General features: G+C 41.4%; 1 protein-coding gene across 1 annotated transcript in view; it reads right to left on the reverse strand.

Moving 5' to 3' along the window:
* Nucleotides 1-237: 237 nt before the first annotated feature.
* The window catches only part of ctnnbip1 (catenin, beta interacting protein 1), a 30591-nt gene continuing 18682 nt past the window's right edge, over nt 238-12146 (reverse strand). Inside the window, exon 4 of the mRNA XM_046343878.1 lies at nt 238-2317. Within this exon, the coding sequence (XP_046199834.1) occupies nt 2259-2317 (59 nt within the window). The 3' untranslated portion in view covers nt 238-2258. The remainder of the gene's footprint in view (nt 2318-12146) is intronic.

The following is a 12146-nucleotide window of genomic DNA, read 5'->3' on the forward strand; positions in this document are numbered from 1 at the left end:
ATCTAGGATCAGCTTCACCTCCCCCAATCCTAACCATAAACATCAGTGGGAAAAAATTGAAACACCTAAGATTAGTGTCTAGGGACAACTCCCACTTTCTCATCACCGAAAGGAAATAGGTCAATCTTCTGCCTAATTTCATAGACTGAAAGGTTGATATGTGGGCAGAGCGCTACTAAAGGCAGTGTTCACAAACCAATGTCTGCAATGATGAGATGAAATAAGTCTTTGTTTTTAAAAATTCCTTTAATGGTTCAATTGGTATAGGATTTGGAAGCATTTAGTCAGCAGCCATACAGCAAGAACCAACTAATCGATGTCAACAGAGAAATACAAAGGCAACACAAAATAACTCAAACGACAACTAGGCAAAGACAGGTCATCACATTGACAGATACACAGCACTAGTCATACTGAACAGCATGCTGAAAAATCTGATTTGTATAATTTTTGAACAGAGGAAATCACACACATGCACGCACTCAAACACACAAAGATTAAAAATGAAGGCTGTTGGTCAACTATGACAGGTATAGTATATAAGATACCTTTGCATTGTTGTCTTTAAGATGAAAGCAAAACAATGCACAGAGAAATTAGGTTCAAGAAAGTTAAAACAAGAGTAAACATTAAAAAGGACAAACTTTTGTCATAGGCAGATACTGTAACTATTTGTTGGCAATGTATGTAGCCATGATCGCTGAGGAAATTTGATCCTGAAATTATTGCCAACAGGATAACATGGATGACATTTTTTTTTTAAATAGCTGACTATTTTTCTGAAATGTTTTTTAAAGAGCTAGTAGCGTCCATAAACTTTGAGAATGTACAAGCAATGGTCATTGTGGCACTGCTTTCAAGACCCTCCCAGATCTACTTAAAATGTACACTGTTAACCACAAGGCAGGCATGCTTGGTTTCAAAACATCAAGTCACAATTGTTTAAGTTAAGCGAGTTAACAAAAAGGTACTTACACACATTAAATATAGAGTGTTACTACAAAACAAAAAAAGTCAGATTGAAAAAAAAACTACAAATATTTAATTGAGTGGAAAGATTCCAGTTGCAATCAACGAACACAGAAAACAGATCGGTTTTGTTTACAGCAGGTCAATTGCTGAAGGGTATGAGGAGGCAGTAAAAACACTGGAGTTTCTTTTGCGAGTATTCACCATGTTTCTAGTAGCTCCATGGATGTGGTTCGAGTTGATATAATTATATTAGTGAGTCAAGAGTAAGCTTTGTCCAATCTAAAGAGTGACAATATTATGCTATTGGATTCTTTTGATAAGATTAGGCGTTTCGATCCGTGTAGACTTTCTTCTAATGATGATTTTTTTTTCCTAAACAATAGTTTGGGAGAGAGTCAATTCTATCAATAATAAATTAGAACTACGCTATGTCCTTCGTCAGGCAACTTTTAAAAATCATGTTACATTTATTTTACAGATAAAAAAAATAAAATAATAATTGGCACAATTAATTCATTATTATTGTATTTTCCCTCTAATATCTGTACAATAAAAAAAGTTATATAATTTCACAATAACTCCAAGACCTTGTTTGCTTGGGGAAAGGCCATCTGCACCTATGTAAACTGTGTGTGTGTTTGTGCTAGGGTCATTGATTCTAATGTCCCGAATGGGAAGCCAAATTGACATCTCAACAGCCTATTGTTCAAATCAACAATAAGCAGGAAGAAGTGCAATTGGTTTTAAAGAATATGAAAACCATTAAACACTTTTTTAACCTTTCCACCTACAGGGACCCTGTGTACAGTTAAAAAATATATATAATTCAACCAAAGAAAGTAATGAATTATTTTCCCGCAAGGTCATTAGTTAAAACACTCACGCTTATCTCTTTCATTTGACGGAAAAATTATGCCCTTGGTCAGTTCTACCATTGAGTAGAGCAGATACGAAAACAACACTGCCCGATAAAAAAATAAAAAGGAGACAAAAAGACAAGGTTTGCATTCACACAACTTGTAAGTGTTTTCATCGACTTGCTCGACACCAAGGCCCTAACCCATGGTAATGCATCCCTACTGTGGCTGGGGCAATGGTGTATCCGTTTGAATGGGAAGGAGGCTGGTTGAAAGGGAGGGGGAGAGCGAAAGGTAACCAACACCCAGTGCTCCTTCCCACCCTCCTTCCATCCATCACAGGTGCCCATCCTCTCCCCAGAAACTCAACAGTGTTGTGTCGGTCGGTGGAGTTTGGGTTGCCGTAGACGATGGGGGAGTGCCCCAGGGTCACTGCCGCCGGTCTTCGGTTTCTTGTCGTGAGAAAGCCATCACCACATCCTCCGCACCTGGTGACCCAGATCCACAAACAGAGATCAGTAGATATCAACAACAAACTCAATCTCGATATTCCTTCCACCTACACAAGTCCTATTACATATGTGAATAAAACATTTAGTAATCATAAGCATGAGTAACATAACTGAATCTATATTATATTTCAATAAATTCTGTATTTAGAGGGAATTTCTTGAAATCTTTGCTTGTATGAATGAATTAATAGTATACCTATTCTTATTGTTTACTTTCTGACTGAGCTCATGTTGGGTGTGCCATTGACTTAATTGACGTCATCATGACTGAGTGTGGTGAGGTTAAATACGGTGAATACCAAAGCGACAGCACACACACTACACTATATAATCGTGCCACAAGACTTCCACATCGCACATGGAATAGGAAAGTCTCTCGACATCACTTGGTTTAGGGATAAGTAAATGAATCTAGCTATTCCAAACTACTGCCATGTTCCCTACAGTCCAGGGGCACAGTCTTCTCAATCACAACTCAAAATCAAGGTCTCCCTAGGAGTACCCAGCTGCAGACATAATCCAGTCCTGTGTCCTGCCCTGATAAGCAATACATCGGAGGCCTTAAACGACCCTTCCACCCACATCTCTATACCAACCCAAACTGCAGGAGGCATGGAATACCTGTGGAGAGCTAATGCTAGAGTACAGCTGGCATATCTCACTAAGCCATGAGATCTCATTGCGAAGAAAGAAAAGCAATGCTGTGCTACAGTATATAGGTACCAAAAGGCAGACAAATGCAGTGATCACTGGTGTACATTGGGAGGTCTGGCTTGTTCTCCCTTTGTATTCTATTTACTTCTATCATGTTGAGGGTTAATCAATACCAATCGCAGATTACAAATTCTGCCGTGCCAAAGTTAACACATAGAACATGCCAGGGTGTGGAGTTGGGAGAAAACGACAGAAAACCAAACTCTACACCAAAACCTCAGTCTGAGCACCTTCAGACTGCCCTGCCCACTTTCCAAAGTTAGAGAAACATTTTTTAGTTGAAGCATGATCTGATTGTAGCATATTCTGTAACCTTTAGCTATTCAAAAATAGACTTTGCTTACATTAGTAACTTTCATCATATTTGCATTTATTTCCAAAAAGGTTTAACTCTCCTAGATTTAGGCTGAATAGGTTTTATGGTAACAAAATTAATATTGCCCAGTCATACTTAAATGCCAACATCAGAGGAGGCAGAGCTGCCACACGTACAACTGATGGATGGTAAGCACTTTTTAATTGATGGTAAATATTTGAATTGCCAGTAAATGCTGGTCTTGTTTCAAGTTTTACCAAACCGATTTGTCAAGCTCTATCAGAATGAGAATATCACTTTTGAAAGTGGAGAGGTGCACTCGTAACAGAGGTTTTTTTTTCACAACTTTGCTATAAAAATAATAATTGCTTGTTAGATTTAATTATTACAGGGGGAAATGAAAGTAGGTCACACAGACTGCATCCATATCTATTTGGCTCATAAGGTGGACCCTTTTCAGAAGATCGTGCGCAGACACAACCAGGCGTAGACTCGGTGTTCAGTTTGGTTGTTTCTAAAGAGAAGATCATTAAGATGTTTCCATGGTGCTCTTGAGTCGGCATAATCTAAATAAGTGAGAGAAGGATCTGGGGAAGGATCTTTTTATTTTTGGACTTGCTCTTCCTTTCAGTTTCCCAGTCCCCTATAGATCTCATCCAATGAGGATGTGGCAAAGAACAGCCCTATGCTATAAAATGGCCCTGCCTGGGAAGGAGAACGAGACGTGGCACATCAGAAGAAATAAATTGCACAAATCCTGACTGAATTTGAATTTGGCACACGTTTTGACAAATTTTATTTAAAAAATATTGAACTGATATGCTTCTCCACTTCACATGAAATGGACTTGTCCCATAAAATGGTCAAATTCAATTGACACAAAATGTTTAAAAAAGCTCATAAAAATGGCATACACAGTAATCATACAAGGATCAAATAAATGCAACAATACAATAAACATTATAAAGGTGCAGGGAGAAGACAACAGAGAAGGTAATATTTAAGTGTTATTATTCTTATTAAAAATACATTACGGGGAGGAAAAAGGCCCTGCCAGGCACACCCAATCAGAATGATAATATATCTATTTGTCATAAAATACCTGATTTTATTTGTTGGCTTTATGTAGGCTATTTTTTTTACATAGATGTTACTTTTAGATTTGTATCATTTTAAATTGAGATTTCTATAGTTTACATTAACCAGATGACAATTATTTTGCGATACGAAGACTATGAAACTGTTCTATAAAAATATGAATATGAAAATCATACCTGGCATGCAAATCGGTAGAAATGGTGAGATAGATTAACACTTGACATGAAAAAGGTTGCCGGCCCCCGGTGTAGCATATTACCGGCATCTACAAAGGGAAGCGGGAGGTGGTGGTTCGGGAAGATTTTTTTCTTCTTCTGGCCATCTTGATCTGGCTCCCCTTTGAGTCATTAGTGTATCTTAATGATTTAATCAAACAGTGTGCTTAAAGCATCAGACAAGCTCAGTGCACATAGTTGATTTGATTAAAACACATAGGGTACTATATGTCTATATTGAAAAATGCTGTATTTTTACATTTAGATCAATCAATTGGTAAAAAGAACAGACCACTCTTGGTCAACCAATATTCTTTTGTTGTCAGGGACAGCCCTAGTAAAATTTCAGGGAATAAGCTTAAAATTGCAACATTCCCTGACATGGCAAAATGTGTAGAATTGCAGGAAATGTGTTTTGAAACAGCTACATTGTCACTGCGGCCAACAGGAGGGCCTCTAAAATACTTGGTCAGTGACCGCACCATTGGCCACGCCCCTGCTACGCCCATCACCTAAGCCCCATTTTGATAAAGAAAAATCCCTGATCTTGTGGTTGCATAAGGGAGCTTGCTCTTGCGTAATGGGCAGCTCAGACCGAGCACGTGTCTAGCACAAGGACTCGAGCAGGCAGACCAGCAGAAAGGCTCAGAATAAACCGACAGAGATACAGGGCCGACGGCCATTAGAGTGGAATACACCACTGGACTACTGATGAACTGAAGCAAGAGGGGATCTGCTTTATAGGAGCACTCTGTTTCGCAGTCATAATGTGTGGGCCGCACCCTGCTGCACAGTCAACACACACGCTCCCTTGCAGTGTCACACAAGCGCTAGCCGACAGGATAGAAACGTCAGGCCCTCGGAGCCATTGCCTAGCAACCGAGTCAAATCAGATTGCATCACTGCCCGGCAGGCTGTTACCGCCTATGAGCAAACAGCTGCTGGCTAATGTTTGCTCCAATCCTGCTCTCTCCCTCCTTCCCTCCTCTCTCATTGATCCCACACCTCAGCCTGTTCTCCCTCCTCCCCCACCTCAGTCTGTTCTCTCTCCTCCTCTCTCACTGATCCCCCACATCAGCCTGTTCTCTCTCCTCCTCTCTCACTGATCCCCCACATCAGCCTGTTCTCTCTCCTCCTCTCTCACTGATCCCCCACATCAGCCTGTTCTCTCTCCTCCTCTCTCACTGATCCCCCACATCAGCCTGTTCTCTCTCCTCCTCTCTCACTGATCCCCCACATCAGCCTGTTCTCTCTCCTCCTCTCTCACTGATCCCCCACATCAGCCTGTTCTCTCTCCTCTCTCACTGATCCCCCACATCAGCCTGTTCTCTCTCTCCTCCTCTCTCACTGATCCCCCACATCAGCCTGTTCTCTCTCTCCTCCTCTCTCACGGATCCCCCACATCAGCCTGTTCTCTCTCTCCTCCTCTCTCACTGATCCCCCACATCAGCCTGTTCTCTCTCTCCTCCTCTCTCACTGATCCCCCACATCAGCCTGTTCTCTCTCTCCTCCTCTCTCACTGATCCCCCACATCAGCCTGTTCTCTCTCTCCTCTCTCACGGATCCCCCACATCAGCCTGTTCTCTCTCTCCTCCTCTCTCACGGATCCCCCACATCAGCCTGTTCTCTCTCTCCTCCTCTCTCACTGATCCCCCACATCAGCCTGTTCGCTCTCCTCCTCTCTCACTGATCCCCCACATCAGCCTGTTCGCTCTCCTCTCTCACTGATCCCCCACATCAGCCTGTTCGCTCTCCTCTCTCACTGATCCCCCACCTCAGCCTTTTCTCTCTAAGATCACCATGTGCAATGCCAAATGTTGGCTGGAGTGGTGTAAAGCTCGCCGCCTCGAGTGAAGAATCCCGCTTCACCATCTGGCAGTCCGATGGACAAATCCGGGTTTGGCAGATGCCAGGAGAACGCTACCTGCCGGGATGCATAGTGCCAAATGTAAAGTTTGGTGGAGGAGGAATAAATGGTCTGGGGCTGTTTTTCATGGTTCGGGCTAGGCCCCTTAGTTCCAGTGAAGGCAAATCTAAACGCTACAACATACAATGACATTCTAGATAACTCTGTGCTTCCAACTTCTTGGCAACAGTTTGGGGAAAGGCCTTTCCTGTTTCAGCATGACAATGCCCCCGTACATACACAAAGCGAGGTCCATACAGAAATGGTTTGTCGAGATCGATGTGAAAGAACTTGACTGGCCTGCATTGAGCCCTGACCTCAACCCCATCGAACACCTTTGGGATGAATTGGAACACCGACTGAGAGCCAGGCCTAATCGCCCAACATCAGTGCCCAACCTCCGTACTCCATATTAATGTCCATGATTTTGGAATGAGATGTTCAACAAGCAGGTTACTAGGTTACTACAGCCCAGAGCAAGAATAAATAAAAACAATTTTTAACCAAATGTACAAACGTAATATCGATTTAAGTCAGAGCTCTTAATAACCTGTTGTGACTAGGGGGCAGTATTTTTATTTTTGGAAAAAAAATGTTCCCGTAGTAAACAGGATATTTTGTCAGGACAAGATGCTAGAATATGCATATAATTGACAGCTTAGGATAGAAAACACTCTAAAGTTTCCAAAACTGTAAAAAATATTGTCTGTGAGTATAACGGAACTGATGTTGCAGGCGAAAGCCTGAGAAAAATCCAATCCGGAAGTGCCCCATGTTTTGAAAGCGCTGCGTTCCAATGAGTCCCTATTGAGCAGTGAATGGGCAATTAACCAGATTACTCTTTCTCCGTATTCCCGAAGGTGTCTACAGCATTGTGACATAGTTTTACGCATTTATGTTGAAGAATACCCGTAAGCGGCTACATTGAGCAAGTGGTCACCTGATGCTGCCAGAGATTCTCGCATAAAATACAGAGACAGCCATTACTCCAATCGGTCCTACTGAAAAACTAATTGTCCCGATGGATATATTATCGAATAGATATTTGAAAAACACCTTGAGGATTGATTATAAACAACGTTTGCCATGTTTCTGTCGATATTATGGAGCTAATTTGGAATATTTTTCGCCGTTTTCGTGACTGCAATTTCCGGGCGATTTCTCAGCCAAACGTGAAGAACAAACGGAGCTATTTCGCCTACAAAAATAATATTTTTGGAAAAGAGGAACATTTGCTATCTAACAGAGTCTCCTGCGTGGAAAATATCCGAAGCTCAAAGGTAAACGATTTAATTTGATTGCTTTTCTGATTTCCGTGACCAAGTTACCTGCTGCTAGCTGGACAAAATGCTATGCTAAGCTATCAATAAACTTACACAAATGCTTGTCTAGCTTTGGCTGACAGGGTGATTAACAAAAGGCTAAGCTGTGTCTCAATATATTTCATTTGGGATTTTCATGATTAGGAATATTTTCTTGGGATATTTATGTCCGTTGCGTTATGCTAATTAGTGTCAGGCAATGATTATGCTCCCGCATGCGGGATGGGGAGTCACTAGAGGTTTTAAGAAACATATTGCAGTTAGAGTGCAGTATGCTCCAAAATACCAGTCGACTGCAGTTACTGCATTTCTACTGCTGTTTCTAAACTGAAATATTTGTGTAAGGGAGATGGTGCAATGTTTCAGTTGATGTCTTGCTGGTCTGAGTGACAGACAGGGCTGACACCCAGATCTCCTGTGCACCACCAGACTATTTATTTGGTGCTTATATTCGTCCTATTTTACACAAGTGTGTATTAATAAGCATGTATGAATTGGAAATAGTTTTTTTTCGAACTAGCTACCTTTGTTACTGGCCCAATGCTCTAACTGCTAGGCTACCTCCCGCCCTTATGTATATAGCATGTGAGGAGTGTGGCATGTGAGGAGCCGAAAGCAAAACTGACAAGTCCTGTCCCCACTATGCAAAGAAACACCTACCTCCTTGCAAATGAAAAGACAAAATGAGCAACACTTTGCCATAGAAATCTTTGTGTACAGTTCTGGGTCTGGGTTGCTCTTCTTGAAGCGGACATTTATGACGGAAGAGCTTTGCCACAAAATGTGCAACATGCCTTTGTGACACAAATATTCTACATTACGTACCTTTTTAGATATTGGACCCATTTGTTTAGGCCTTCACTAACACATTGACTAATTACATGGTTTCTTCATATTTACAAAATATGAAAAAGCAATTTATTAATCTACACATATGACTTGTTCAAATATCCTCATGCACTAAAAGGAGAAACATTTTAATATGCGGTCTACGTGTCTGAAACAATCTCGTTTCACTCTCCGGACAAGCACACCCCATGTTAGCCCACTAAGCTCAAGCATTAGCTGAAGGAGTTTCCAGGTCTCAAGCAAGTGTTTACTCATCACGCAAGCGTGGTTCACCAAACCACCTTGTTACATGAGGTCGCAGACAGGCTGACCAAATCATGACTGTGTTATTAGTGCAGAGAGATAACAATCTGTGCAGGCCGTGAGGATAAAGACATGGAATCCCCCGCAGAAACTCCAGTGGGGTTAAGAGGCGTTGAGATAGGGGCTTGCATGTGGTCAGTAGGTAATACACCATACCCACGGTAGCCATTTTCTCATAGCATGCAATAAGGCCCGAGAAGGTATGGTACATGGCCAACATACCACAGCTAAGGGCTGTTCTTATGCACGACGCAGCGCGGAGTGCCTGGATACAGCCCTTAGCTGTGGTATGTTGGCCATATACCACAAACCCGAGGTGCCTTATTGCTGTTATAAACTGGTTACCAACGTAATTAGAGCAGTAAAAATATATTTTTTGTCATACTCGTGGTATACGGGTATGATATACCACGGCTGTCAGCTAATCAGCATTCAGGGCTCAAACCACCCAGTTTATAATGTCTCATATACCACAGCTTCCAGCCAATCAGCATCCAGGACCCAAACTACCCAGTTTATAATGGAGTATAAAGTTGTTATTTATTGCAATATTGAAATGGGACAACTCCTTGCGGTAATTTACTTCCCCCAGGCTGGCTATTTTGTGTCAGAATGCTGACCATAACTTGGAGACTTCTGCTTGCTTCTACATCTGCATTGCTTGCTGTTTGGGGTTTTAGGCTGAGTTTCTGTACATCACTTTGAGATATCAGCTGATGTAAGAAGTGCTTTATAAATACATTTGATGGAGACTAGATTTATTGCAATATTGAGGAAACTCCCTTTGTATCATTAAGGGTAGTCATTTGGTGGTGGCTCACAATAAGTGAAAATCCTCAATTTTTAAGTCTGAATACCAGCAAAAAGGTGCGATGTGTCCACACTCAAAAATATGTTGCATAAAGCTCACTTCCTAAAAAAATACAAGAAATTGGTCTGAAGACCAAGATGAAGAATTGCATTCTTGCTATTGGTTACTGGATTACAGTTCATCCTGGTCCATGGACTACAGTCAGGGTAAAGAACGATAACTTTAAGGTCTAAAATAACAAACTAAGCTGCTCATTAAGACTGCATGGGTTGCGTTCAGTAGAGCCAACCGGGAAAACAGTATGGAAACGGAGGTAGGTTGGTTTACTACCTTTTACATTTTTTTGAACCTTTATTTAACTAGGCAAGTCATTTCAATGACGGGCTAGGAACAAAACCTATCTAATAAGAATGCTCCTTTCCTGTCTAAAAGTATTTTCAGCCTTTTGCGTCAAATGACCGTGAATCTGGCTCCAAATTACTGTTACTTTCTAGGTTAACAGTCATGTTTATTCAAGATAATTATGCAAAACGAAGAGTGTCCAGCAGCAGGGTCCTTTAAGCCCTTGGGCTTGATTTAATGTGTTAGCCCTTAAAGCTTTGACTCAGGACAACTACATATACACAGCAGTCTTCATCCACCAGCTTCCGCTCTGAGACAGAATATCGTCAGTGTTTCATCTGAAAAAATTCACAGCATCAGCGTCAGGAGCAACATTCCTCTCATGCCTGATTAAAATAGCATAACATCCTATTTTGCATATATGCTAATCTGCCAATTAAAACCACCTGAAATGCAAATTCATTGACCCAGTCGCTAAAAGAAACATGACTAGCAGCATATGCACCAGTTCCCTCTTACCTCTGACAGTGCATGCTCTGAAATAAATGTGATGATTTATAATCAAGATCTGTGTTTAGGCAATATTTCCAAACCGAGCATGACAAAGAGTGAAAAGCATTACGATGCCCGAGACACTCACAAATGCATTCCAGTGCACTTGTCTAGAAAATTCTCACATATAAGCTTGCTTGATGCACATCAAAGGATGAGGGGACAGAGAGAGAGAGAGAGGGAGAGAGAGAGAGCGAGAAAGAGCAAGGGGGGAGCATAGACTATCAGGCAAACAGAGGCCTCACTCTGTGACAGAGTCCTATTCTGCTGCCGCTGGCATCCATTCACAAACAGTTCACTGTTGCCTGTTCAAAACGTGCTTTCCTTTATGCTGTTCTCATTAACGCCAGCAGCAGAACCATTTCAGTCTTTGGGAGAAACACTTAAGAACTGCGCGACACCAATCTCACAGTCCCTATGCTGAATCTGGAATCTGTAGTTGTGTAAAAACCGAATAGTGCATCTTGTTCATGATCCAACTGCTTGGGGTGGTAAGATGAAGACCAGTCGTCAATATAAAAATCACAATATCCAAACAGAAAAAGTGTTTCATGGTGAACACAAAGCTTCACTTTATACATAAAGCGGTCTACAGGCTCTCTTTATAAAGAAGTACCAAGGAGGAACATTTTCCTACCAATACCCCTTTGTATCACCAAACCCACAATATGATGTACCTACAACAGCAAACTACAGCACCAAATGCTAATAATTCACAAAATGTTTTGATGCTAATTTGCCTCATAAAGGTCTCCATTACATCCTCTGGAGTCTAACTGTACTTTCCGAGCTCTCTTTGGATCAATAAATCCATGACTGACATATGACACCGTCACTGCAGGACAGTCCTAGACTCACCCCTGAGAGTTCATACCAAACCCCCTGCAGTCAGCAGGATTCAGCACCAAGGACCTCATCCCTTTTCAGCTTTTAGTAGCTGGGCAGATGGATTCAGTTTCACTATGCAGTCAGAAAGACACCTTTGGCTCTTTGGATGAAGTCCACCTGACCTCTACAAGTAATCTAGTTGTATGTAGTCCTATGCAGTTTTACATTAGCCCATTGGTACAGAGAAATCTAGGATAATGGATTATCCATCATTCCTATGGTAACCTAGTAAGTACTGTAGCTATAGGCCTCATTCTTATGGTAACCTAGTAAGTACTGTAGCTATATAGGCCTCATTCTTATGGTAACCTAGTAAGTACTGTAGCTAGTTAGGCCTACATGAGGTGGGATGAAATGAAGATAGCTACAAGATGTACTCTATATATAAAATGGCACTCGTCCACCAAACCAAGCATGCCAAAAAAGAATATTTGAAGTCAAATGTTTTTGCCAAAAATGATATAGCTATCCCTCCTTAACCTGTACAAA

This window comes from Oncorhynchus gorbuscha, linkage group LG03 (assembly GCF_021184085.1).
Source record: "Oncorhynchus gorbuscha isolate QuinsamMale2020 ecotype Even-year linkage group LG03, OgorEven_v1.0, whole genome shotgun sequence".
Classification (NCBI taxonomy): domain Eukaryota; kingdom Metazoa; phylum Chordata; class Actinopteri; order Salmoniformes; family Salmonidae; genus Oncorhynchus; species Oncorhynchus gorbuscha.